The 26,928-nt window shown below is 42.1% G+C and overlaps 2 protein-coding genes across 6 annotated transcripts in view; both read right to left on the bottom strand.

Moving 5' to 3' along the window:
- The window catches only part of cenpe (centromere protein E), a 38,700-nt gene extending 37,280 nt beyond the window's left edge, over window positions 1-1,420 (bottom strand). For both annotated transcript variants that reach the window (XM_061813314.1, XM_061813313.1), the window contains exons 1-2: window positions 1,326-1,420; window positions 593-705 (exon numbers count right to left, since the gene is read on the bottom strand). In XM_061813314.1, the coding sequence (XP_061669298.1) occupies window positions 593-705; window positions 1,326-1,381 (169 nt within the window). In that variant the 5' untranslated portion in view covers window positions 1,382-1,420. The remainder of the gene's footprint in view (window positions 1-592; window positions 706-1,325) is intronic.
- Window positions 1,421-1,970: 550 nt separating this feature from the next.
- Window positions 1,971-25,752, bottom strand: arhgef19 (Rho guanine nucleotide exchange factor (GEF) 19). Of its 4 annotated transcripts, none has more exons than XM_061807746.1 (16): window positions 25,527-25,752; window positions 10,741-11,434; window positions 10,179-10,658; window positions 8,814-8,946; window positions 7,782-7,867; window positions 7,448-7,698; window positions 7,205-7,365; window positions 6,972-7,124; window positions 5,206-5,335; window positions 5,008-5,082; window positions 4,855-4,944; window positions 3,694-3,857; window positions 3,364-3,522; window positions 3,182-3,261; window positions 3,000-3,104; window positions 1,971-2,605 (listed from the first exon to the last, which is right to left on the bottom strand). In XM_061807746.1, exons 2-16 carry the CDS (start codon window positions 11,411-11,413, stop codon window positions 2,454-2,456), a joined length of 2,892 nt encoding a protein of 963 aa, XP_061663730.1. In that variant the 5' UTR covers window positions 11,414-11,434; window positions 25,527-25,752; the 3' UTR covers window positions 1,971-2,453. The 4 variants fall into 4 exon arrangements, 2 of the variants coding, with proteins under 2 accessions (XP_061663730.1, XP_061663731.1); XM_061807747.1 differs by lacking the exon at window positions 25,527-25,752 and adding an exon at window positions 22,758-23,133; XR_009793195.1 differs by having other exon boundaries at window positions 2,579-2,605; window positions 3,330-3,522.
- Window positions 25,753-26,928: the final 1,176 nt, after the last annotated feature.

Below are 26,928 nucleotides of genomic sequence, written 5' to 3'. Positions count from 1 at the left end.
AGAATATATGCCCCTTATTATAGATATATTGTCTATGTGTGAAGGTTTATTATTTGAAGGTAAAAACCTCTGTGACAAAATTCTAATATTAGCTGGCATTTCGATCGAGTGTTAGCATCAGGCTTGTGATTTAGAAAGCCCTTTAGTCTTGTACTGAAACATAAAATTTGGGTAATTATTTTTGTTGTGTGCAATGTTTACAGTAAACGAACTGTGGTCTTAGTAACCAGTTTAAACCATGCCCTAGAAGAACAGAATAAGTATGAGCTGCCGTATGACCCTAACGGTGTTAGCTTCAGCTATTGTCTTGAGGGAAACCAGAATCCATGTCCATTTTTCCAGTCAGGCGGTTTCTACTTGCATCATCACAACATCGTGTTTTGGAGGGAACCTTTCAGTGATAACATTAAAGACAGACAATGAAAATGCAGTTTTGGTCTATTTTGGGTGGGCATAAACCTTCAGTGACTCCAAAAATTCTGCTGGCCCAATACATAGGTGTTGACCCAGGCCACCATTATTAAAGTTGAACACTGACTGTAATTAATTCTATGCATGTTTATAAAAAACATTGTTGTCCAGGGAGCCATACCAAAACTGAAACTCTTTGGTGAGTTCCCATCATCAAGCTGATGAATTAATTTTTTATTAGCTTTCCAAAAGATTTGATCTGGCTCTGTCCTTTCTGATGGATGACTTTCTTCTCTGTAACGAAAGACAAACATTGAAGACAACAGAAATTTAAAAGGCAGCATGGCAACCATAAAAAGGAGCTGAAATAGGATGCAAAAGAAACTCGGCCAGATTTGTTGTGGGTTGCTAATTGCCGGTGTTATATTTAGAGTATTCGTGGGTTTTAAACTTATTTGAGCAGTTGTGGAGAACGTGCTTTTAAAACAAATATTTACTGGAACAGAAAAACATTTGGGACTCACTAAGATTTTCTGAAAGTTAACAGATAAACATTGCATAATACAGTATACAAGTACCGTAACTGTAATCGTTGCGTTAACCGTGTAGTCTGTGAGAATATCCCAAACATTATTGTTCAAAGCAATGCGCGCATCCAATGTTACCGTTTCACCTACATGTTACCGTTTGTGAAAGTTGCTTTTGACCATATAATCTGTGAAATATAACAAACATTACGGTTGAAAACAACGGTGACATACACATTTGACTACCGCTGCACGTAAACGTTATTGTATAGTTTGTTAACGCTGCTTTTAAACGCTGCCTTACCAGAGTCTGTCAATTACACCAATGGCCAATTGCGCTTTTTTTATTGAACGAGGCTCGAATGTCGCCTTACAACGAAAACTCACCTGCGAATAGCGGGGCGGACTCGAACACAAACTTTAACTGCCGACTCCTCAGCCATGTTGCACTTCTTCTCCAGCGTTTCGCTTGCTAAACTCAATTTTGAAATTCAAACTTCTTGTTCGCTTGATGTGGAAGGATCCCAAATAGCGTTTTGACGCATTACTGCCACCTTTTGGTAGGAGGTGTGGAACAACAGCACTGTATGCAAATAAAAGATTATAACTTTACTGTCAACATAGTAAAAAACATGTTTTATATGAAAATGGATGTATATATATGTGTATATATATATATATATGCTTTTGCGTCTGAACTCGTGATATATATATACGGCGGCACAGTGGTGCAGCTGTAGAGCGTTGGTCTCATAGTTCTGAGGAGGAGTACAAATCCAGGCCCTACCTATGTGGAGTTTCCATGTTCTCCCCGTGCCTTGCATGTTACCAGACATGAACAATAGTTAAAAAATCCAATACCCTTGTTTTCTGATTCCAAAACTAGTTCATAAATTAATGTATTGACATATTTTTATGATTTCATAGTCATAACGGCATTCTGAAGGAAACTGTAACTACAATGTAGGCCTCGACAAAAAAGAAATGTTTAACACCAATGCTGTAGAGCGTTTTATTTTATTTTCTTGTGTTACAGTAGTGTGCAGGCATCCAGCTTCAGACTACATACAGTACGGTCATGCAAAGCTGCAAACCATCATTTGTTCACGTCAATTTAAATAAAAGCATTCATTTAGCCATAAACATTTACATAAAGAGAAAAGCAGCTGAAAAAGTATAAATATACATTTAAATTACAAACGACAATGGATGAAAACAATTGACAGACAAATTTGATAAGAATTAAGATTTGTAATATGGGTTGGATTGGCGGCAGGGTGGACGACTACGGCATGTTTGCAAACAAAGACAAAGTGTAATTGGATAAAGAAAAGCTTTGGACATATTTATGTCACATTGTCCAGTTACAATACATGGATGAGTTCCCTGCACGTAATTTTATACTACACTAATCTTGTATAAAGGTAAGAGCTTTGTTATATTAGATCATTTTATATTTGTATGTACAACATGCAACAGCAGAACACTACCATTGTCCGGGAAAACAAATGCAGGCTAGTCCTCTCCTAGTTTTTGCATGACACATTTGATACGAATGTTTTCTCTGAGATTGCGGAGACGCGCAGTGCGACTCGTGATTTCCTCCACGTAGGATTTGGGGAACCAGCCCTGTTCCCCATCTGACAACCGGATGCCTTCCACCCACCCTAAAAGAAAGAGCACTTCTTTAATGAAAATAAAGAGGGAATACCTATTGCAGCCGCTTCTTCATTTTTTTTTTTTTAGGTATGCTCATCAAAGAAACCTTTAAAGGATGATTATTCAATATGGAAAAAGAGTCAAAAATGCATTTTTTAAAAGAAACCAAGTAGAGTACAACAATTTTGAGCATTTGGTCCCCAAAAACTAGGATTCTGGCTCCCACAGATTGACTATGGTGCGTGACACGAAGACTTTTGTCGACTTGCGCAAGGCTACAATGGGTTCAAGAACTTTCACCAAAATACTGACTGATGGGTAATCTGCAGGGCCATGTTGACATGTTGTACGTCCAGCTTGACATTTTTTGACAAAGGGGCACCTTTTTAACAGTTTTCTCACCGTCGCTGGTGATGGTCTTGGCATGAAGAATGTCCGCCTTCTCCAGTGTTAACTCATCATGTTCTTGTGCCTGATAGCTTCTAATGCACTGGACCTGAGATATGTCTGAGAGGAAGACGATCGGTAAACTCCAGAATTGGTGTTTCACCCCTCACGCCGACACCTCCCAGATGGGCACTCACCATCGTTCTCGCTGGCGTGCTCGATGTCCTCGAGAGGATTGGATGGAAACATGGCTGCAATCCATCGTTGCTTCCCGCTCCTTGGTGGACATAAATTTTACACAACTTCGAGAACGTTTTTAATGAGAGCATCCCATTGCGGTCATACCGTATGAGTGATTATGTACACTTTCAGTACGCACTCAGTGTGTGATTTGAGCAGGATCTGATGTTTGAGCTGCTGTCCGTCACACAGCTGAAGGTGGAAGATGAAGCCTGAGATTCCCTGCAGCTTCTGACTCAAATCTTTCACCTTTAGCTCTCCTATCTTGGCGTGGACAAATACCAGGAATTTCCATGTGCTGCAACATAAGCCCATATAAAAATTTTTTTTTAGTTCATTGTATTCCAATTCAGATTTTGGATTGTAAGCAGAACAAAAATGATTCCCCTCATCTGGCAAAGGCTTTATAGTAGGAGTAACATTGGAAAAGGATGACATTAGCACTAATGTTGCCCTAGTGGTGACATACTCTTTCCTCCTGGACAGCAGGAGGCAGTCGTTGAACAGATGCAGGTACACCGGCTTGGTGGGTAACTTGAACTTGGATCCAGAAATACTCATGGTCTGCGTGTCAATCTCCAGAAGCTCACCGTGCTTCACCAGCCAGCGAGATTGGGAAATCAGAGGAAAGATCTAGAAAGAAGGGAATTTTGGGTTAATCCGTCTATAAAATGTAAATAACTAGCTTGTATATTTGGCACACCATGGAGAACATTGTTGTTAGCAACACTTTCACTATACCAAAGATTTTAAAAACATCCTTAAGTATTTACCTTCAAAATTGTGAGAAAAAAAAATCGATTGTAACTACTCCCAAAATGTTGTGGACATGTCCTCTGAATGCGGTGAAGCCCCGCCCTCCTCTACTGTCTGCTGTCAATAAAATGTCATCATTTACCTCATCTAGGCCTTTTTCAGGAGGCTTCAGACTGATAGTGAAGATTTATAGGCCTAGCCTCCATAAAGACAATATCCAGCCTCCATAAAAAAATATTATTCTCCCCCCCCAAGATGATATACATGTTACTCTCCTTTCATGTTATATCTGAACAAACGTTTTCTCATCACAGCAGAGTGAAAACAAGAGTGATGCATTTCTTCCTACGCCACGATATACAATCACACTGTCACTTGTTTTTATTTATTTTTTGGGTGGGGTGAATTAAGTTTGTTATTTATTATTTAGTTCATTACAAGATAGTTCAAGTCTGGGTCCAAACCATCCTGTCATCAGTCTGCACCTTTCATAGTTATCGCTATGCAGACAGGAAGTCCGGCAACCTGTTTTCCTGTTTGGTCACGTGAGATTCCACAAAACATAATTATTATCTACCAGTCAGTGATACTGCACATGATAACCACTGATACAGAGGAAGCCATTCATGTTCTTATACGAGGGGGAGGGTGGACTCATGCCCAAGTGCGTCACCCAAAAATTTTGCAACACTACGTTGAAAAACAGTTTCAAGTTATACTTCCCCAATTTGGTAGTAGACCTACATAGTTGTCAGTCTTTACTTGTGTTTTCAATGATCATCTTCAATTGTGTATTAAGAAAAATATTTCAAGTCACGTTAGAGGGTTTTTTAAGACAATAAAAGAAGACTCAGGCAATCAACAGACGTGTCACCTTGCCCTCAAAATGAATTTTCTTGTTGAGGTGGATGAGTTCCTCCATCCTTTTCATGGACTGCACGCTGGAGTTGCATTCTTTTATGATCTAAGACAAGACAGTAAGCAAAGTTAGGAGTGCTCATTAGCTTTCTAGAATGATACAAAGTACCTTTTTTAGCTCATTGAAAGCCTTCGTCGCCGTGTCCTCATCTCTGGAGCCTGGGGAAGTCCTCTTTAGGATGTTCTACAAACGTGTTCACCCATCAGAATCTTGCATTGCATATTGTTCAGAGAGAATCCCAATCTTCACCCCTTTGTACTTCCCCGTGATTGCCTTTCAAGTACAATTATCAAGCGTGTTCCATACCTCCACCAGCATTTTAAGACGAGTGATCCTCTGGAATGGGAGGATTAGAAAGGAGGTCAGAGGCAGTCGTTGGCAGACGCTGTCCTCCTCCAGACGAGCCAAGGCGGCAGGAAAACGAGCTTTGTCCTGCCTGACGGCACGAGACGAGACGAGACAGGAAATAGTGAAATTATTCTTTGAAAAATTCAGTTTAACGCTCATGGATGCACAACACAAACACAAATTTACCTGCATTCTTTCTTTCTTTCATTTGTTTTTGCATCTTTGCTGGGGCGGTGCTTAAATACTCAAAGTAGACTTTAAATATCTTGCTTTTGATGTCAGCAGATCAATATTTTATTGTGGTGTCTTTCATACTTTCGAGAACAAAACCATTACTAGACCTACTTTTAGATTTCAAAAACAGGTTTACAGGTTTGAAAAATGATGTGTGACTTAAAATGAAATAATAATGCATTAAAAAATACTGACTTACAAAAAGATTTTTTGGCAACGCTGTAGAGTATACAATTATAACTCCCCCATATCGCTTTGGAGCCATGTTATGTATGAAAGAGAACATTTTTGCACTGCAAAAATTCTTTGGCTCGCTACAAGTTAAGTCATGCAGGTGTATAAGTACGCCCAACACCACCCCCATGTCTGCTAGAAAATGTATTTAGAGCCATCAAGAGACAGGAATGATGTTTGTCCTCATGTGTTATGTGTGTGTGTGTTTGTGTTATCATAACAAAAAGTACTTAAGTTAGTGACGTACAGTGATGCCTTGGGATATGAGTTCAACTTGTTGTGTGAACACAGCCAATGAAATGGATGGAAATGGTGTTAATCCATGACAGCCTCCCATATAAACAACAAACACTCTTTGATAAAATACATTCATTCATTCAGGTTTCCTACCGCTTATACTCACTCGGGTCACAGGTGTGCTGGAGCCTATCCTAGCTTATCTTCGGGTGAGAGGAAGGCTGCACCCTGAACTGGTCCCCAGCCAATAGCAGGGCACGTATAAACAAACAATCCCTGACACTCACATTTACACCTACGGCCAATTTAGAGTCTTCAGTGAGCCTACCACACATGTTTTGGCGATGTAGGAGGAAAACGGTGTACCCAGAGAAAACGCACGCAGACATTAGCGAGGCCAGATTTGAACCCCAGTTCTCAGAGCTGTGAGGCGAGTGTGATAAAAGTTGGCTACTGTATAGCCTAGTCTAATTAATTAAAAACATATAGTAATAACCAATATGTTTCATGAATAAACTGCGGGAATATTAGTTATTTTTTTAACAAATGCTAAAGAATATATGCTTGTCTGGATTGTTATATTGTCTGTCTCTATGTATTGCTCCGCCATTTGTGTTCAACACTGCGTTGGAAGCTGCCATAGCCATGTCATCTATGGCCTTTTGGATTGTCTGTTATGCAATAGGAAATTAGACTTTCCTAAGGAAAAACTATGGCCTTATTTTGAATAAACAGTGACCAGTCCCTTTGTTTTATGTTTAGTTTGACTGTACAGATGATTGATGTTACCTTGTTAAACCAAAATAATTATTGAATAAGTGAGGTTAGACTGTCAATAAGTATTTTGGGGGTTGGTTCAACTCATTTTTTTTTTCAAGTCAAAGCAAAAAAAAAAAAAAAAACGAGATGAGCTAACCGAAAGCTGACATCTGAGGAAAAAATTGAGTCACTTGTTTTTCAAGGCCACGACATATTGTCCCAAAAATGAGACAGGAGCAACAAGCCTAAAGTCAACTCACAGGAGCCGCTGATAGGTCTGCTCTTGGTAAGCCTGGTTGGTTACGTAAGGTAAGTAGACCCTGCGCAGGGCCGGACAGTGTTTCAGAATGATGTCACACACATCAAAATGCAGGATGTCTTCTTCCAGCCTGTGCTCCAAGTCCTGAAGGAACCTACGTGTAATCAAGAGCACTGGATTCACCCTCGTGACAGACAACGTGCCCAAAGACACATGAGCGTCTCGTGACTTCACCTCTCGCTGACATCTTTGACTTCGGGCAGCTTGGAGAAGAGCCATTGCTTGTCCTGAGCTCCGAGACATTCAGAGAGCTCCTGTGACAGCATGAAGTGATCCACAGCGATCGTCAGACTTCGAATGTATGAGGCCTCGGAAGTCACAAGCTCAAATTTGGCCTAAAGGGAGAAGAAAAAGTTTATCAGCTCTGAGCAGTCTCAGGTCACACGTTTTGTTTATGTGACGGAGAGGGCAAAACACCTCCTGTAATTTTCTCTGCTCATTGCTGAAGTTGTCCAGCTGACCACTGGAGTGCACGTCAGGAATGTCCTGCCACAGGGCAAAAGCGGATCCTCGCGAGGAGCAAAAGGAGCTGGATGGAGATAGACTGGACGGAGACATGGTCCCGTCAGAACCATCGTCCCTGAGGCCTTCCTCCTCTGTGCCCTTGCCCCGTTGCCTTCGGATCTCTCTGTTAATGGCAACATCGCTGTATTCTTGATACAGGATGGCTACGTGCACAACAGAAACACAGTTCAAGTCTTAGCTTTGAACAGATGCAGAAGAAGAACAGTTGTGGAAAAAGTTAACTTACAACTCGGCAAGAACCTTGATAGGCGATTGGAGCGAGCAACAGTGGGCAGTGCGAACAAGTCTTCCTCAATGGACCTCTTCCGCATTCTGTTGCCATCAATATGAAGCCATATTAAATTGTCATCCAAGTTCTCCTTAGCTATTCCCAGAAAAACACACGTACTATTCTCTTCATATTTTTGTGATCCTGAGATCAAAAGCTTTCGTATGGAAAAAAATCAGTTTACATATGTTTAAACATTTTGATTTGGCAGCAGAACATGACTAATGAGTTCATTAATTTTCTGAGCTGCTTATCCTCACAAGGGTCACCGGAGTGATGGAGCCTGTCCCACTTATTATCGGGGACGAGCCGGGGTACACCCTGAAGTGGTTGCCTGCCAATCGCAGGGCACATGGAGACAGACAACAGTCACACTCACAGTCACACCTAAGGGCAATTTAGAGTTCCCAATGAATGCATGTTTTTGGGAATGCCGGAGAAAACCCACACGGGCATGGGGAGAACATGCAAATCCACACATGTGGGGCCGGAACTGAACCCTGGACCTCAGAACTGTGAGGCCAACACTCTAACCCGTTGCATCACCATGCCGTCGGTGAAATCATCTGTGGGGGAAAAAAAATAATCCAAGTATTGTTAGCCCGACTTTTTTGATATATCTTGAGCATTGCACTCGTACAGATTAGTGACATTCGAGCCTTGGTTAAGAGACTCGTGGGGTTATCAGTTACTCAGGTGAGGTTACATTTATATGTATATGTATATGTTGCTGCGACATACAAAGATCTATCAATATAACGTAATTCCTCAACACAAATTACTACTTTTCTACCGACCAAGGTTTTGGCACCGTCTTCTGGCATGTTAGGGTCTTGCAGAAAGAACAAAAACATGCAAATAGTTTTTGAGTGAATAGTTGAGGGTTAATATCTTCTTCAAAAATGTTGTACATGAATCATACGTTCTACATACGTTTGTTATAGACAGGTCATACAGATATGTCCCTGTTTTCCATGCTAAAATATTCACCCAAGTTTGGCACTCCACCAATGCGTTGGCACTCCATTGTCACTGCTGGGCAGCGGTGGTGCAGGTCCTGCAGGACTGTGGGGGTCGTTATCACTGGAGCCTCCTGAGCTGTGTTGCTTTGTGTTGGACTTATCTGAAGAAACATAAGTAGTGCAAGTGGATCAAGATGCCTGCTTCCAAAAGTTGGCATTCTGGACATAGGCATAGCTGGCCCGCACCTCCATAGAGTTAAAGCAAAATTGTTGCAAGAACAGTACTTTTGCCAGTGATATTGATTATTGATCATTCATGGGGCTACTACTAACCCGTGCGTTGGTGTTAAACTTTCTTGAGACAAAAAAGTGAGAGGATTGATGGGGTGGGACTGGGGAGTGAGGCTATGTTCAAATCTTGCTCGTAGTCTGCAGAGTGTGTACTTTTGAAGTTGAATGTAACAATTACAAATTAAGTATTGCAAATTGACAAACATTGAACCAAAGCTAATCTATTTCCTTATTGTATTCATTACGTTTATTTAATACTACCTTTAATTGAGGATTTGAAGATTTTTTTTGGGGGGGGGTTATGTCTCGTGACATTTAAAGGGGAAATCCAGTGCTTTGCATGAAGAATGAATCCAATAGGTCATATAATATGTACTCTATTTTGACAATGTGATGTTGAATCCTCTCTCATTTAATAATATTTTGAGAAGATTTTTATTGACAATTACAAATTTTCAGGGGCGCTGCAATTTTCGCAAGTCACATGACTTACGTGCGCAGATGTGACGTGTAAGCTGCCGCACCAAAGGCTTCATTACATTGTGCCCAGCCGTTAGCCGAGCTTCGTCCTCCGTTAGCTAATGGCCCGCCGCCAGAGCTCGCTCATCAGACTCCGCGTCATTCCCCTCTGGAGAACCATCTGCAACTGCTGGCCCGGAGCTCCTGGGGGCCTTTGTTTGCGCACTTATGTCGCGCGTAGGCCTCCAAGTAGTCAGACTCCGGCGTCATTCCGCCCGAAGAACCATCCAAATATTCAACATTATTTTCAGCCACAGGTTCATATCTGTATGGAAGTATTCCTCCGTCTTCTCGATCAACTGATAATGCTACTTCTTCATCAGATGACGATAAATCCGACAAATCAGCGCTGGGCACAATGTCTCACACGTCACATCCGCACACGTAAATCATGTGACTTGTGAAAATGGGAGCGCCCCTGAAAATTCTTGTCGATAAAAATCTTCTCAAAAGACTATTAAATGAGAGAGGATTTAACATCACATTGTTAAAATAGAGTACATATTACATGACTTATTGGATACATTGTTCATGCAAAGCACTGGATTTCCCCTTTAACCTTGACAAGGTTACAAATACTCACTGTCTGGGCTCAAACTGCTTGAACCCTGTCGGTCCCTGGAGGCGACTCGGGCCGACAGTGACTTTCCCAGCTTTAAGGTGAAGGAATTCTTTCTTTGGGACAGCTGGAGCCTTGAAATCAGTTCTGAAGCAGAGAAACGTCGCCGCTCGTGCTCTTCTTGGCGACTGCGTGATATAGTGTTGCCCTCCGTTGCCATCGTTGACATGTACAAACGATCTTCTCGCACACCTGGTAGTGAGTCCTCAAACATCTGCAGCCGTTCTGTTGCTAGATGGGGAATATCCGGTCTGAGATTTTGTAGGTCCAGAGTAGCATCTGTAGACAAAAGACTGGTGTTGGTCTCTTTTGAGGATTGTCGACTGAGATCCTCCTCCAGGAGAGATACAAAGGTTTCAGGGGAGAGGAAGTCTGCATCCAGAACGGGACTGCTCAGTGAGTCATCACTGAGGCTGTCTGAAGAATAAACCTGAATCTTACGGCCTGGAAACAACAAGACTTATAACTTATAATGTTAGAATATATCGCTAACATCTGTAGAGAGTTAAAGCAAGAGAACACTCACGGATGGACTTCTCTTTAAGTGAAACTTGGGATGTTCGCCTCTGCGGTTGGTATGAATTGAAGCTCTGTAACACCGTCCCTTTAGGTGGGGATGGAGAGCAAGGAATCTGAGAGTCCCAGGAGTCTAGGTTTGTGTAGAGTGAGGACAGCGGGAAAGGTAAAGGGAGACTAGGTACGCAGTCGGGATGATACACTGATGTGAAACTTTGTGCTCCTCCATTAGTCTGTTCCAGTGAAGACATTCTGCAACCACTTTGGCTTTCGATGTCGGGCCTGGTACTACGATGAGTGTTTGAAGTCAACGCTTCATCGTCCATATCCGCTCCGAGGTAGCTTTTGGCCCAGTCAGTAAGTTCACTCTCTGAGTGCTTCAAAGTGTTGAGGAGTGGGGCGTACGTGCCACATTGTTGTTCAGAAGATGAGTTGTGCCAATTAATCTTAGAATTTACTGGTGACTGAAGATCGATGAAGGCCAACGTCTCTTGCTGGCACACAGCCACATGTTTGTGGTGACACGGGCGGGGTAGAGGCTCATCGTCCTTGGGGCCAGAGATCAGAGCCGCCGACTCACCCGGGCTAGGGATCCACATGCTGGGACCGTCTCCTCTGCAGTGCAAAGTGTGATGGTGGGGCTGGAAATCAGGAAAAGGAGAGACTCCATACCCGGGAAGCATGGCTCCTCAAACACACTGGAGCTGAGGAAGAGAGACAGCAGATCTATCAGAATTTGGAACATTCTGATTCTTCAAAACATCAGATATTGTATGTCTGTGGAAATTTTCAGTCCTCCAGGTCATGGTAATCGTCAGAGGTCAAATCAAGGAAACGGGACTGTTGTTATTTGTTGAAAACACTGTTAAATCAAAAATCTTATTCAGTTCGAAAAATTTGAGCTGTGGAATCTCACTCTTTATGCCTTTGTGATTGCATTCCTAGATGTTTGTCAACAACTGTTTTTTTTTCGTGTGGTTGGTGAAACAGAACCAAGAGTTTGAAGGTTCTCTCAAAATTAGATTGTTCAGTGATTTTGTTTCAGTGTGATTGATGGCTCAAAATGACATATGAACTACTGTTATACTATCACACATGGAAATCAGTATTCCGAATTATTCCTAGCAACAATGGAAACCAATATTCATGGGAATATCTGTGTTGACTTTGGTTAAGAGGAGGGGTACAACTTGGACTCGGACACATCAGAATCAGAATCAGCTTTATTTTCCAAGTGTGTAACAACACACAAGGAATTTGTCTCCGGGAGTCGGAAATACAGATAAACTACCGTTCACGCTCAAAAATCAGTCTTCAATGAGTCTTAAGCATCATTTAGCAATGTGGGAGGAACCCGGATTACCTGAAGAAAACGCACATAGGCACAGTGAAACATACAAACTCCACAAAGGAGAGCCTGAGCTAAGAATCGAGCCCAGCAACTCTTGCCTGAGGTAGACGTGCTATTTCACCATGCTGCCCAGTTTAACTCTCCAATTAAATAGTTTTTGCACCATTATTCAATTCAATTCATTGTGATGCTCCTTCCTGTGTGAGTGCCACCAGGGGGCAGTACAACACAGACATACACAACAAAGAGCCACCAGTACTCTTAATGAGTCAGTCAGATGAAATCATATTTGTTTTTTTGACTATAACGAACATATGCTTAGGAGTATTGAGATGACGGGAGATCACTGCCATTATACAGTACTTGTATCCCAAGTTTGTGCTCGTAAGTCAAATGAAAATCATTCCAATAAATTATGGTTTGTATCTCGAAAAGCTCGCAAGTCGGGTAACTCATATCTCATGGTGCCACTGTATTTTTATTCGGAATCATGACTTTAAAACATTCAAATGTAGTTGCCTGCAGCAGTGAAGAAATGAACTGAAAGATTTTAAGTTCCTCTTTGTGGAAGCACACGTGTTGTCAATGTCCAGCTGTTGGAAAGCTACACCTGTTCTAGGTAAGGCAACCAGGGGAGTCTGCCTTATTGCTTTCTGCCCCCCCTCAGAACACTCACATAGTAGGTAGGTAGGTAGTTAGCACAAATGGTTGTGTGTTCTCGGACAAAGTGTGTCTTTATGCGTGTTGGAGCCTGGCTGACACCTGAGACTCTGTGGGAAGAGCTTAGACTGATCCACTCAAGCAGTGCAGCCTCTGGGCTGGAGATATTAGTTTGGCCCTATTTTGCATAGTTGATTTTTTATTTATTTATTTATTATTTATTTATTTATTTATTTGTTTGTTTATTTTCTATTTAACCAGGTTTTTGTCATCCATGCATCCATTTTGCAAGCAGCTTATCCTCACAGGGGCCACGGGAGTGTCAGAGTCTATCCCAGCTAACTATGGGCGAAAGACTGACTATACCCGTAACTGATCGCCAGTCACTTGCAGGGCACATATCGACACCTTTAACCTTGTTCTTAAGGGAAACCTGACCAAGACTGGCAGCAGCAAAACCAGAAAGTTACAGACATACAAAGAAGGACAATTTACAATTTGTATAGAACAACATTATGGATTTAACCATCTATGTATCATTCATTCATTCTTTCTTTTTCCACTCCACTTATCCTCACCAGATGTCACGGGGCTGCTGGAGCCTATAGAGCTCGTGCTAATTAAAAAAAAAACATCTGTCGGGGAGAGGTTTACCAAAGTTTATCCTGTATGTTGGAGACGACTCCTTGTCGTTTTAGTTTTTTTTTAAATTGAGAAGAATAATTCCTACCTGAAATGAAATGATCGCTGCACAGTTGTGTGTATTTGGTTGGGCACCATCTATCACGTTTAATTGCCGAAATCCATCAATCTTTTCTGGTCTTTTCAGCTGGTATTCTATAGAATGACCTCTTTGAATATTTGTCTTGTTTGTTGTAACAACCAACAGCACAACAAGTCTCGGGCATTGTGAATATTCTCCTCCGGTTCAATGTCCCCCACAATATCGAGCAGCTTTTTGACTGGCAACATGGCGCCGTGAAAATGGTGACGTCACATGCACCAGCTCTATACCAGCCATCTTTGGGAGAGAAGCAGGGTACACCCTGACCTGGTCGCCACCTCATCGCAGTCTATATTTCATATTTAGCAATTAATTGTTCAGGCACCTAAGCTAAAACAACAATCTAAAGAATCTGCTTCAATTTCTTTAATTTTAGATCTAAAAACATTTAAGCCCAGCAGTTGCTTGAGCTTGAAGTCATTCAAAAAATGATCCCTATGGGGGCACAAACCAGTGCAATCTGTAGGCCGGTCCCAAGCCCGGATAAATGCAGAGGGTTGCGTCAGGAAGGGCATCCGGCGTAAAAACTGTGCCAAACAAATATGAGCGTTCATCTAAAGAATCCCATACCGGATCGGTCGTGGCCCGGGTTAACAACGCCCGCCCCCGGCACTGCTAACCTGCAGGGCGTCGGTGGAAATTCAGCTACTGTGGGTCGAAGACAAAGAAGAAGAGGAAACCGGATCCAGCGTCAGAAGAAAAAGAGGAATGCACAGAGCCTACAACTGAGTGTAGGGACTTTGAATGTTGGGACTATGACAGGAAAAGCACAGGAGTTGGTTGACATGATGATTAGGAGAAAGGTTGATATTCTGTGCATCCAAGAGAGCAGGTGGAAAGGTAGTAAGGCTAGAAGTTTGGGACCAGGGTTTAAATTATTCTACCACGGAGTAGATGGGAAGAGAAATGGAGTAGGGGTTATTTTAAAGGAAGAGCTGGCTAAGAATGTCTTGGAGGTGAAAAGAGTATCAGATCGAGTGATGAGACTAAAATTTGAAATTGAGGGTGTTATGTATAATGTGGTTAGCGGCTATGTCCCACAGGTAGGATGTGACATAGAGTTGAAAGAGAAATTCTGGAAGGAACTAGATGAAGTAGTTCTGAGTATCCCAGACAGGGAGAGAGTTGTGATTGGTGCAGATTGTAATGGACATACTGGTAAAGAAAACAGGGGCGATGAAGAAGTGATGGGTAAGCACGGCATCCAGGAAAGGAACTTTGAAGGGCAGATGGTGGTGGACTTTGCAAAAAGGATGGAGATGGCTGTAGTGAACACTTATTTCCAGAAGAGGGAGGAACACATAGTGACCTACAAGAGCGGAGGTAGAACCACGCAGGTAGATTATATTTTGTGCAGACGATGTAATCTGAAGGAGGTTACTGACTGTAAAGTAGTGATAGGGGAGAGTGTAGCTCGACAGCATAGGATGGTAGTGTGTAGGATGACTCTGGTGGTGGGTAGGAAGATTAAGAAGACAAAGGTAGAGCAGAGAACCATGTGGTGGAAGCTGAGAAAGGAAGAATGTTGTGCGGCCTTCCGGAAAGAGGTGAGACAGGCTCTCGATGGACAACCGAAGCTCCCGGAAGACTGGACGACGACAGCCAAGGTGATCAGAGAGACAGGCAGGAGAGTACTTGGTGTGTCATCTGGTAGGAAAGGGGAGAAGGAGACTTGGTGGTGGAACCCCAAAATACAGGGAGTAATACAAGGAAAGAGATTAGCGAAGAAGAAGTGGGATACTGAGAGGACTGAGGAGAGGCGAAAGGAGTACATCGAGATGCGACGTAGGGCAAAGGTAGAGGTGGCAAAGGCTAAACAAGAGGCATATGAAGACATGTACACCAGGTTGGACACGAAAGAAGGAGAAAAGGATCTCTACAGGTTGGCCAGACAGAGGGATAGAGATGGGAAGGATGTGCAGCAGGTCAGGGTGATTAAGGATAGAGATGGAAATGTGTTGACTGGTGCCGGTAGTGTACTAAATAGATGGAAAGAATACTTTGAGAAGTTGATGAATGAAGAAAATGAGAGAGAAGGAAGAGTTGAAGAGGCAAGAGTGAAGGACCAGGAAGTGGAAATGATTACTAAGGGTGAAGTCAGAAAGGCACTACAAAGGATGAAAACTGGAAAGGCAGTTGGTCCTGATGACATACCGGTAGAGGTATGGAAGCAATTTGGAGAGATGGCTGTGGAGTTTTTGACCAACTTATTCAACAGAATTCTAGCAGGCGAAAAGATGCCTGAAGAATGGAGGAAAAGTGTTCTAGTTCCCATTTTTAAGAACAAAGGGGATGTTCAGAGCTGTGGGAACTATAGAGGAATAAAGTTGATGAGCCACACAATGAAGTTATGGGAAAGAGTAGTGGAGGCTAGACTCAGGACAGAAGTAAGTATCTGCGAGCAACAGTATGGTTTCATGCCTAGAAAGAGTACCACAGATGCATTATTTGCCTTGAGGATGCTCGTGGAAAAGTACAGAGAAGGTCAGAAGGAGCTACATTGCGTCTTTGTGGACCTAGAGAAAGCCTATGACAGAGTACCAAGAGAGGAACTGTGGTACTGCATGCGTAAGTCTGGTGTGGCAGAGAAGTATGTTAAAATAGTACAGGACATGTATGATGGCAGCAGAACAATGGTGAGGTGTGCCTTAGGTGTGACAGAGGAATTTAAGGTGGAGGTGGGACTGCATCAGGGATCAGCTCTGAGCCCCTTCCTATTTGCAGTGGTAATGGATAGGCTGACAGATGAGGTTAGACTGGAATCCCCTTGGACCATGATGTTCGCAGATGATATTGTCATATGCAGTGAAAGCAGGGAGCACGCAGAGGAACAATTGGAAAGATGGAGACATGCACTGGAAAGGAGAGGAATGAAGATTAGCCGAAGTAAAACAGAATATATGTGCGTGAATGAGAAAAGTGGAGGGGGAAGAGTGAGGCTACAGGGAGAAGAGATAGCGAGGGTGGATGACTTCAAATACTTGGGGTCAACAATCCAGAGCAATGGTGAGTGTGGTAAGGAAGTGAAGAAACGGGTCCAAGCAGGTTGGAACAGCTGGCGAAAGGTGTCTGGTGTGTTATGTGACAGAAGAGTGTCTGCTAGGATGAAGGGCAAAGTTTACAAAACAGTGGTGAGGCCGGCCATGATGTACGGATTAGAGACAGTGGCACTGAAGAAACAACAGGAAGCAGAACTGGAGGTGGCAGAAATGAAGATGTTGAGGTTCTCGCTCGGAGTGACCAGGTTGGATAGGATTAGAAATGAGCTCATTAGAGGGACAGCCAAAGCTGGATGTTTTGGAGACAAGATTCGAGAGAGCAGACTTCGATGGTTTGGACATGTTCAGAGGCGAGAGAGTGAGTATATTGGTAGAAGGATGCTGAGAATGGAGCTCCCAGGCAAAAGAGCGAGAGGAAGACCAAAGAGAAGGTTTATGGATGTGGTGAGGGAAGACATGAGGGCAGTTGGGGTTAGAGAGGAAGATGCAGGAGATAGGCTAAGATGGCAAAAGATGACACGCTGTGGCGACCCCTAACGGGACAAGCCGAAAGGAAAAGAAGAAGTTGCTTGAGCTTGAAGTCATTCAAAAAATGATCCCAGGTTGTGAGTGGAGAGTACCCAAAATCCCTTCTTTCACTTTCTGTCCTAGTGTTTGGAACAGTGAAGTTTTAGACGTCGACGTGATCATTCGCCAGAAAACATTGTTTACAGCACATTTCGAGATACAATCCAAATGGTATTTTTATGTTGGTATGTCATCAAGTTTCTCAAACCGCCCATAAATTACACCAAATGATCAGATTCTACCTGCACACTCCTCATGCTTCAGATATCACATCACGGCATTAGAAATCCAATTCCTCAGACGCACTAGCAGGCTGCCATTTGGAGCTTTTTATCCTGTAATTTCACTTCAAGGCACCCACTGATGTGGTCTGCATGGGGGAGGTAGGGTGTGCATGAATCCATGGCTGACTCAAGCCAGAGATTAAAACAAAATTTCTCATATGACAGCGACACACAGTGTGAAATTATTGTACTGCCTCGCACCATGACGGACTGTTTTAAAGAAACAGTCAGATCAGGAAAAAGTCCACATCACAATTTGCTATATTAATCGTGTTTAAAAAAAAATGCCAGCGTTCATGTTCAGGTGCATCCATGCTTTCTAGGTCAAGTTCTTAGTTTATGGCTTGTCTAGGGAAGTTGTTGTCTTTCCTGCATTTGGATTGAGTTACTGCTTGACTGACGTCACAAAGGTAGGGCAGATGTCACTAGAAAATAATGTTTTTCAACTTCATTTTGCATTCTCTGCATTGCTTCCTGAGTGGTGAAATGAGACTAGAATTTTATACAAATAATATTAGAGTAAAAAAGGTATCTTGTTCTATATTGTTAAAATGAACTTTTTTTCTTGACAATATACGAGTAACCATAAATGTGTTCTTTTTTTCCTTGCGCGTTTCCTTTTCCCCTCACCTTTTCAACATGGGCTTTATACTCACAATTGATGAAGGCTACCTGAATGTCTTTTTAACCTGCTGAAGAAAGAGATAATTGTTTATCCAGAATATAATAAAAACATGTTTTGTATTGTTTCAAAATGAACAAAGCACAAATTGGAAAGTGGGTCCTGGGTCTGAGAATGATTTGATTGTCAAAGAAGACGTTTGTCAGCATGTGGCACAAAAAGCCAAACAGAGTTTCCACCTTAATTACTGTTTATCATTCCATGGTTTGATATTTATGGCTTAGACACTTTTTTTTTCTTTTTTTTTTTTTTTTTAAATACTCCCTGTGCGTTCCAACTTACAATGGATAGAAAAAATCTATAGACCCTAAATGCCAGGATTTTGTGACAGGAAAAAAATGAGAGAAAAAATTTCCAAACTTTGACCTGCATTATTGTGACTTATAATATGTATATAAAGTAAACAGATAAAATAATGTGGCTTCAAAACTGTGCCCATATTACTGTGGATGTTTCCAGAATTACACACTCACATTCAAGCTCATGTTAGAAGGGAGGCATCAAACATCTGTGACCATTTAAAAGTCCACTGATGAACCCCAAATACATTTTAGAGATTGTATTTCTTTCTTGTGTAAAACGGAAAGTTTTGTGTTCACACCAAAAGGTATTCGGAACTGTTCATAATTCCTTCCTCCTTGACGAATACCCAAGTTCCAACTGATGAAAACCTGCCCCAAATCACGAGGCCAGCATCACCATGCTTCACTGTACCTCAGGTGTTCTTTTGTTGTGATTCTTCAGTGGTGAACAGTGTTTGTTCCAAACATACCTCGTGGAAATATGGCCAAAAAGTTCAACCTGGAATTTTAAGAGGGGTATGTAATATTCACTGTACAAAGTACAGTACTGTATTCCGTATATGCCACTGAAACCACCTGTACTCTCACTTAAGGATTGCTTTGATGCTGTGATATTAAGGGTCATTGAGAGTGGCATCAATCTTAAAGCACTATGTATATATTATAATGAATAACTTAACCTGAAAGTAAATGAAATGCATATGACGGGAAAAAGTTCACTGATAGTGTAGCGGTTTACATGCCTGACTTTAGTGCGGGCAGCGTGGGATCAATTCCCACTCAGTGATGGTGTTTATATGTGCCCTGTGACTGACTGGCAACTAGTTCAGAGTGTAGTTTGCCTTTCGCCTAATGTTAGCTGGGATAGGCTCCCACGACCCTTGTGAGGATTAGCGACTAGGACAATGGATGGATGGATGGATGGATGGATGAACAAGAAAGCAGGATTTCCCTTAAAGCTGTAGGAACCCCAGTTACTGTATGCTACTTAAATAGCCTCATCATTGGTGGGCCCGGCAAGACACGGCACAGTGGCTCAGGCCTCTCACAGTGTGGTGAGAGGTGCTGGCCTGTGTGTGTTGTGTGTGCATGTGAAATCACAACAGTCCACTAATTACATTGTCTGTACATACACATACACACACACCACTGACATTCACTAGCTAACCTTTGGAGAAATAATTCTTGTGGGATTTCCCCAACAACCTGTATGTGGATGTTGGATTGATTGTTTATTTATTGATTTATTTTGGATCCAACAAGATTTCAGCTTTTTTGGGTTGCCATGTGAACGTAATCTGGGGCCTTCGGAATCAGTACTGCTAGTATATGGAGGTATAACTTGAACTATGAAAGCAAAGGCGCACATTTGAACATTTGAAATTTGTCCTCAAAGGGCCAGGACCTCTGATTGGTGGATCAGTGGAGGGATAAATTTGACTGGCAAAACATGTATGTAGAGATATCTTTGTACATTAACACGTGTATTAATAATCAGCAACTGTGGTGACTATGATATCTTGAAACTGTTTCTCTTTTTGCTATTTTATTAGATAACTATTTCTGAACAGCTCCTGATGGTGTACCTAGCACAGTTGCATGGTGCTACACTATATAGTAGTGTGTTTTTGTATGGTTTTGATTGTTTCTATGATTGACATAGTTGTGGTGTGATTATTCATGTGGATTCAGTTTAGCAAGTACCCACTGAAGGCCAACGTACCAAATGCACATCTGCCACTGTCTACATGATGTTTAATGTACATAGAGTCTGAGATACATTTACATATGGGGCTGTACTTTCATGACTGGCGTAAAACTAGCACTGCCTGTGGTTTAACTTTAGAAGGAGGGAGTTTATGCCTAATGTTGGTAATTTCATAAACCAGCAAACAATGAGGCAATTCAAAATAAGATGTCTGCACTGGTGTGAGCGTTTTCACAGACCATTTTTATCCTATCCAGACAAAGCACCTCCGCTCTTTCTCTTTAAATGCAGATCAAATAGTCTTTAAAAAATAAATAAATAAATAAAGATGATGATGATGATGATGATGATGATAAAAATAGATTGAGTTCTTCAGTGATTTAGAGAGTTTACCATTAGCCAGATGATCGCAATGCATGCATGTCTGTCTGCCTGCGTGTATCACAACCAAATTTACCAAAATCACCTTTGACCACCTGCACCAGAACTTACGTAGGTGTCGTCCCAGAAGCTGTAAGTATAGATGGACTTTCTCCCACTAAATTCTCACTACACCAAATGCATCTCCAAGAACACACCCTCGCTGTCCCAAAACACCCACCTTGGTGGTGACCAGTCTGCCAATTTGGCGAATACATGCAGCAAGTCTTGCAGTGGGACAAAAACCAAAATAAGCTCGACCGCAGCGTCTACGAAAATACAGCTAATGGTAACTATCTATCCATCCATCCATCCATTATCCAAGACCCTTATCCTCACAAGGGTCACGGAAGAGCCGAAACCTATCCCAGCTAGCTTCGGGCGAAAGGCAGACTATACCCTGAACTGGTCGCCAGTCAGTTGCAGAACAGATATCGACACCATCACTGAGCGATCCCACGCTGCCTGCACCAAAGTCACAGGCATGTGTACCACTACACCATCAGTGACTCTCCCCATGGTCATTATAAGAAATGTAAAACAGGACTGTGAACTCGGGTCTGGGGGATGTAGTGAGCCCTTTCTGCACTTGTGAAGACAGCTATGGGCCCCAGAGGTTACGCAGTTGGGACATTGTGCAGCCTCAGCAAATTTACTCAAAACGCTCTCAGAAAGCAGCAGCAACACACACACGATGGGATCCTTTCAGGGGGCAGTACATACACCGGAGGGATGTGGGCCAGGCCAACAGAAATTTATGACAGCCTGAAAAAAATCGGTGACCATATCACAAGTAAACGCCAAGACAGTCCGGAACTTTGTCGCCTTCCCTCCCTAAACCATCAACCCCCACAAGACTCTCTCTTCTTATGCCGTAACAATATGCGTACATGTGACAAACAAAAGCACCAAGGAGCTTTTGGCAAGCCAACATCATCTTAACAATGAGTTTTCCGTTTGAAATCACTCTCACTGATATATGCTGCTCGAGTTCATGATGGAAATGAAAGTCTACACACCCCTGTTCAAATGCCAGATTGCTGTCTATAAAAAATTGATACCAAGATAGAGAGTTTCAATACGTTTCATTTGAGATATCTTTTAGATTTAATCCCTTTGCAAGCGGAAATAAAAATAAGTGTAATATTATGTGTGGACAAGTGAGGACACTCTCTTATAAATGGGATGTGGCTTGTGTTAAGAATTAATCATTTGCACTCAAACCTATGTATGCTCAGTGGGAGTCAGCACACACTTGTCAAAATTTAGAGTGCCTCTGATTTACACCAGATAAAGTTCTAATGTTCTAGTTGGCCTTTCCTGCCATTTTTTTCTTCTGAATTTCATCCATCTTGACTAAGCCTTAGTTCCAGCTGAAGAAAAACAGCTTCTCCACCAACATGTTTCATGCTACGTAAGATGTTCGTTAGCCGATGATTTGGTGCGTTCGCACCAGATATAACTTTTGTAACTGTAGCAACAAAGTTCTACCTTGGTTTTACCGAACATGAACAATTATGTCTTAAAAATCTTAACTTTGTGTGACCAGTAACATTTGCCGTGACGCAGACACAACAAGATTACAAGCCTCACGTGAAGCATTAATGGTGGCATTTCCACTTCTTATGTGGGGATGCTTTCACTCCGAATAGTTTACAGGACTAATAGTGCAAAGGATATTTTATGACTAACCATTTATGGTACATTAAAATCAAACTTTATTGCCTTTGGAGCCTAGTATAAAGTATTTTTTATACATGTCTGCATTGGTGTTTGCACAAAGTTAATTAAGACAAATGTAGTGATTTGTCAAAACTTTAAAGAGAATAAATAAGTAATTTTTCCATTTTTTGTAGTGTGCCCATTTTGTTGTTGTTCTTGTTTTTAGCATTTCCTTCCTCCTAACATGAGCATTGGCACTATGGACTCAGCCTTTTATTATTTGAACAAGTTGGGACACGGAATTTTTTTTTTCACGAAGACACTTAACAAAGTGACCATTCAACAAGTAGTGTCTCAAAACTAAGATCACTGAAGTAAGGCTATGAAGGACACAGACACCAGACACCAACCTGCTTTGTGTGTGTGTGTTAGGACAGAAGATTTTGCTGCAAACACTAAGAAACGCTGACTTTTTTTTAACACACAGGTGTGTGCAGCCATTGCCTCAGGCTTCAGGCATTCGCAAGCCTGCCGTTTTAAACGGCTCAAGCGTGCCAAATGTTCTCCGCCGTGCAGAAGAAATTAATGCCTTAAAAGATTGGACTTACCCTTTGACGAATCAAACACATCAGTCAACGTCATTATTAGCGCAATGCACACTGGGTGGTCCTTCTAACGCTCCAACTTTTCATGTCAAGTCCATGTCCAATTTCAAGGGCCTCTTCCTCTTCCTCCCCAACAGATAAGACCCTCGGATACTCTCAGACACTTTTTTACATTCCCAAGATGACTTAGACTCACATTCCTTTCAAATGGACTGTAAAGCCTGGCAGGAGATGGTCGGAGAAGCTCAGCTACACACATGCACACAGGTTGCTACTAGAGACGGCTGGGAGAAGTCATACTTTGGTCACATGATCCAAAATGAAAAAGAAACAAGGAAAGGGTTGCATTACACTCCAAAATGTGTCACACAAACACACGCACAATGATTGAGTAGCAGGTCATCTCTCGACAGTTGTGGGGCAAGGAAGGTGGAAGGAGGCCTTTTGCTTCTAAATGTGTCAGCACTAGTGGGCAATAAACAAAGCGCAAAGTCCATAGTACAAATGCTTTGTTACTGCGCTCAAAGTAGATTTCTGTATTTCAGAATTATAGTGGCATCTTGAGGTACGAGTAACCTGACCCAATTTTCCAGATATAAACCATTGTCGGATGATTTTTTTTAAATGGTTTCCAGAAAATAACTTTCTGGTGGGAGTGAACGCAAGTTATCTTAACAACCAGCAGTTTGGCATAATGAGCAAATCTTTGAAAAAGTTGTTTCATGCCAATCCCATTCAAAATGTATTCTCAAACTAACCATTAAAAGAAGAGAATTCCCAACAACGTAACTCTGTCTTTAAATCTTCTTAGATTAATGTGACGTGAAATGCCATAGAAGGGCGAACGCAGGGGTTATTTTTAATCCCTGTAAAGCATACAGACTCAGTTTATGTACAAACTACACTTCAGATCAAGATGGGATGTTGTGTAAAACACACAATGATTAGCAAGTCCTTTGCAAACTCCAGCATATTCAATTGACTACACTGCATATACAAGATATTTAATGTTCAAACTGACAAACTTTATTTATTCCTACAAACATTGACTCGTTTAGAATTTCATGCCTGCAACATGTTGGAAAAGACCTGGGATGGGGAACGTTTCCAACGGTGTCACATCACCTTTCCTTTCAATAAAACTCAACTGAAGGCACAATTTGTTGAAGCTTTGTTGCTGGAATTCTTCTCCAATCATGTCTGATGTACAGCTTCAACAGTCAGCAGTATCTGCTGTGGTTCTTTCTTTCTTTTTCTTTCTTTCTTTCTTTCTTTCAGCTTGTCCCATTATGGGCTCACCACAGTGTGTCACATCATAATGCACCTCATACATTTTCAGTTGGGCTTCCCTGAAAAAGACCTTGTTTGGATGGCTGCGTATGTTGCCATTGACAATTTGCTCACAAGGTTGTTTGCAAAGTGGTGAACCTCGCCTCATTCTTTCTTGTAAACAATTGAGGCTTTCGTGGAGGCTCCTTTTAAACCCATAACACTCAAGACACCCACTTGTTCACATGTGGAATGTTGCAAACAGCTGTTTTTTTCCAGCATTCATCAACTTTTGCTGCCCCAATCCCATCTTTTTGAGAAAACATTGCAGGCATCAAAATTTAAAATTATTTGCCAATAAAGATCAGTAGTTTAAATATACTGTATGCATATGCTGTATTGTCTTTGGACCACATTCAATGGAATATGGGTTGAAAAGGATTTGCAAATCATTGTACTGTATTCTGATTTTAAGTACATTTTACACAACAACCAAATTTTATATGTATTGGGCTTTGTAAACATGACGCCTGCAGCCATGGGGCAGCTACGCTGAAAATCGTTATCCCAGAGACTACTGCAATATCTGCACACATTTGATATGACCGAACATTTAGTCATCACCATGGCAGACAGTCAACTCAGTTTACCCTCTCATGCCAGACTGCCGATGAGTCACAGTGGCCAAAGTGTTCAATTGCACACCCGAACCTGTTGAATGTGCCTTCACAAGCTGAGCCGTCTCCTCTAAAGCCTGCAGGTGAGATGCAAACGTCGCATGTTGAATATCGGAGCAGCTCGGAGCCGTGTACAGCTTGTAACAAGCTCGCATGCAACATGATCATACCCCAGACATGCGCTTACCTGCCCTGCCGTTCAACAAATCTTTGGTGCACTGTAAGCGACATATTCGTCTCACATAATATTAGTAGTAGTGGTAGGAGTATTACTAACAAGCAAAAAGCTTGATGTTATCGCAACAGTGCTGTGTAGAAAGTCAGTTCGGCAAAGCAAAACAGACAGTTTAGCTAAATCACTGACATTTCTGTGCAACTGGAGTCAGTGCACAATCTACAAGTATAAATACCGCAAAGCATGTGATACGTAATAGTGTAGTTGTCACTAGCGGTCTGGCCACATAGCGCCTTGGCCTATGAGTTTAATTCATTACTAGACCATCCTTGTAACTCAAAACACTCATCTTAAATCATCTTTCACAAATAAAATGTTTGGAAATGCCATTAATCACAAATAATAAGTAGTAAGCCTTAATCTTGTACTTTGTGAAAACGTACAATAATGAAGTTTGACAAATTCTTACTTGCAGGTCAAAAAAAAAAATCTGACCAAACTGTACTTGTACTACTTTTGTTGTTAAAACAGCGAATGTAACAATGATACAAGAATGTTGGAAATGTATCAAGGATTGTCATTTCTGAATAAACCTAAAAAACAAAAAAAAACACTGTACACTAAGTATACTGTACTGTCATGTTTGAATACCTGAAGGCAGCAAGCAGTATAGCATGGCCGCTGGACAGAGGCCGCCAGCGCTAGCGTGAAGGTTCCGCAGGCCGTTCAGGGCTTGTCCATCGCTGCCTTCTGTCCTCACTGCTCCCTTCTTTTGGAAACTCTTCTTCCACTCCTTTCACTTGCTCGGGAAAACAAAAAAGAGGTCAGCAGCTCACAATGTAGATCTCCTGCTGACAAATGTCTCTCTTCTCACTCCTTTCCCCTTCTTCCTTCCTTCACTCCCTCTCTCTCCACCTCTTTCTCACTCTATCTCACTTTCAGCTTCTGTTGGGTACTCTCTGGCTCTCATTTTCTTTCATTCTCCTCCCCCCTGCTCGCCCTCCCTATGACTGGGATGGGTATTGGTTGCAGCACCTGCCTGAGAAGGAGGAGACATGCAGGTTTTCCTTGTTGAGCAATGTTCACTTTCTGATATTTTACTTACTGTATGTATAAAGCAGGGGTGGGTAAAGTATGGCCCGGGGGCCTCATTTTTTAATCCAGCCCACAGATCATTTACATTATCGAGAAACCACTCAAGAAACAGTTGTCTAGATTCAGAAACTCTATTCCTGGGTTGTTTGTCCATCCATCCGTCCTACACTACTTATCAGAGGTTGGGTCCCAGGGGCAGTAGCTTTAGCAGGGATGCCAAGACTCCGCTTTCCCCAGTCACTCCATCCAACTCTTCCAAGGGGATGGTGAGGTGTTCCCGGGCCAGCCAAGAGACATAGTCTCTCCAGCACGTTCTGGGTTGTCCACAGGGTCTCTTTCAGTCTTCTAATACAGAGGAGCAGCAGCTCTACTCTGAGCACCTCCCGGAGGATCGAGCTTCTCGCTCAATCGCTAAGGGAGAGCCCGGGCGCTCTGCAGAGGACAGTCATTTCGACAGCTTGCGGGTCCGGGATTGAACCTGAGACCTCACAACTGTGAGGCCAAGGCTTTACCAGCTGATCCACCGTGCTGCCCATTTGCAAATCATGTTCAACCTATGTTTAAAGGTCAAGTGTCATGCCTATAAACATTCTAAAATAGATATGGTAATGAAAAATACACAACATTATTCACTTCAATGTTTATATGAAAAATAAATATGAGCGGAGAGCGCGTTATCCATGGACACAAAGTTGCAGAAGTCTCATTCGACATTCAAGTGGTAGCCATATTCGCTGCATCTTCTGTGCGTGATGGCACACTGGGACATTCACCATTTAGAAGACGCTGTGCCACCTGATATGGGAGACGAACAACAGAAATATTTGGATTTTTCCAACAGCCCTTTTGACACGGAGGCTCTTTTCAGAGAAGAGAACATCTCACAATCAAGTGAAGTGACCAGGGTAATATTACCCTATCATTTGGAGCCATATTTAGATATGTGGATTACGGCCAA

Source organism: Syngnathoides biaculeatus, chromosome 2, assembly GCF_019802595.1.
Source record: "Syngnathoides biaculeatus isolate LvHL_M chromosome 2, ASM1980259v1, whole genome shotgun sequence".
Lineage (NCBI taxonomy): Eukaryota > Metazoa > Chordata > Actinopteri > Syngnathiformes > Syngnathidae > Syngnathoides > Syngnathoides biaculeatus.
The sequence above is the reverse complement of the archived record's forward strand: the minus strand, read 5'-3'. Positions and strand labels throughout refer to the sequence as shown.

Coding starts and splice junctions, on each gene's coding strand:
- arhgef19 (XM_061807746.1), bottom strand. CDS start 11,413: ATGCTTCCCGGGTATGGAGTCTCTCCTTTTCCTGATTTCCAGCCCCAC. Junction 3,858..4,854: donor AAATTCATTTTGAGGGCAAG/GTGACACGTCTG, acceptor CCTTCTTTCTAG/ATCTTTCCTCTGATTTCCCA. Junction 3,523..3,693: donor CTGCTGTCCAGGAGGAAAGA/GTATGTCACCAC, acceptor CTTATGTTGCAG/CACATGGAAATTCCTGGTAT.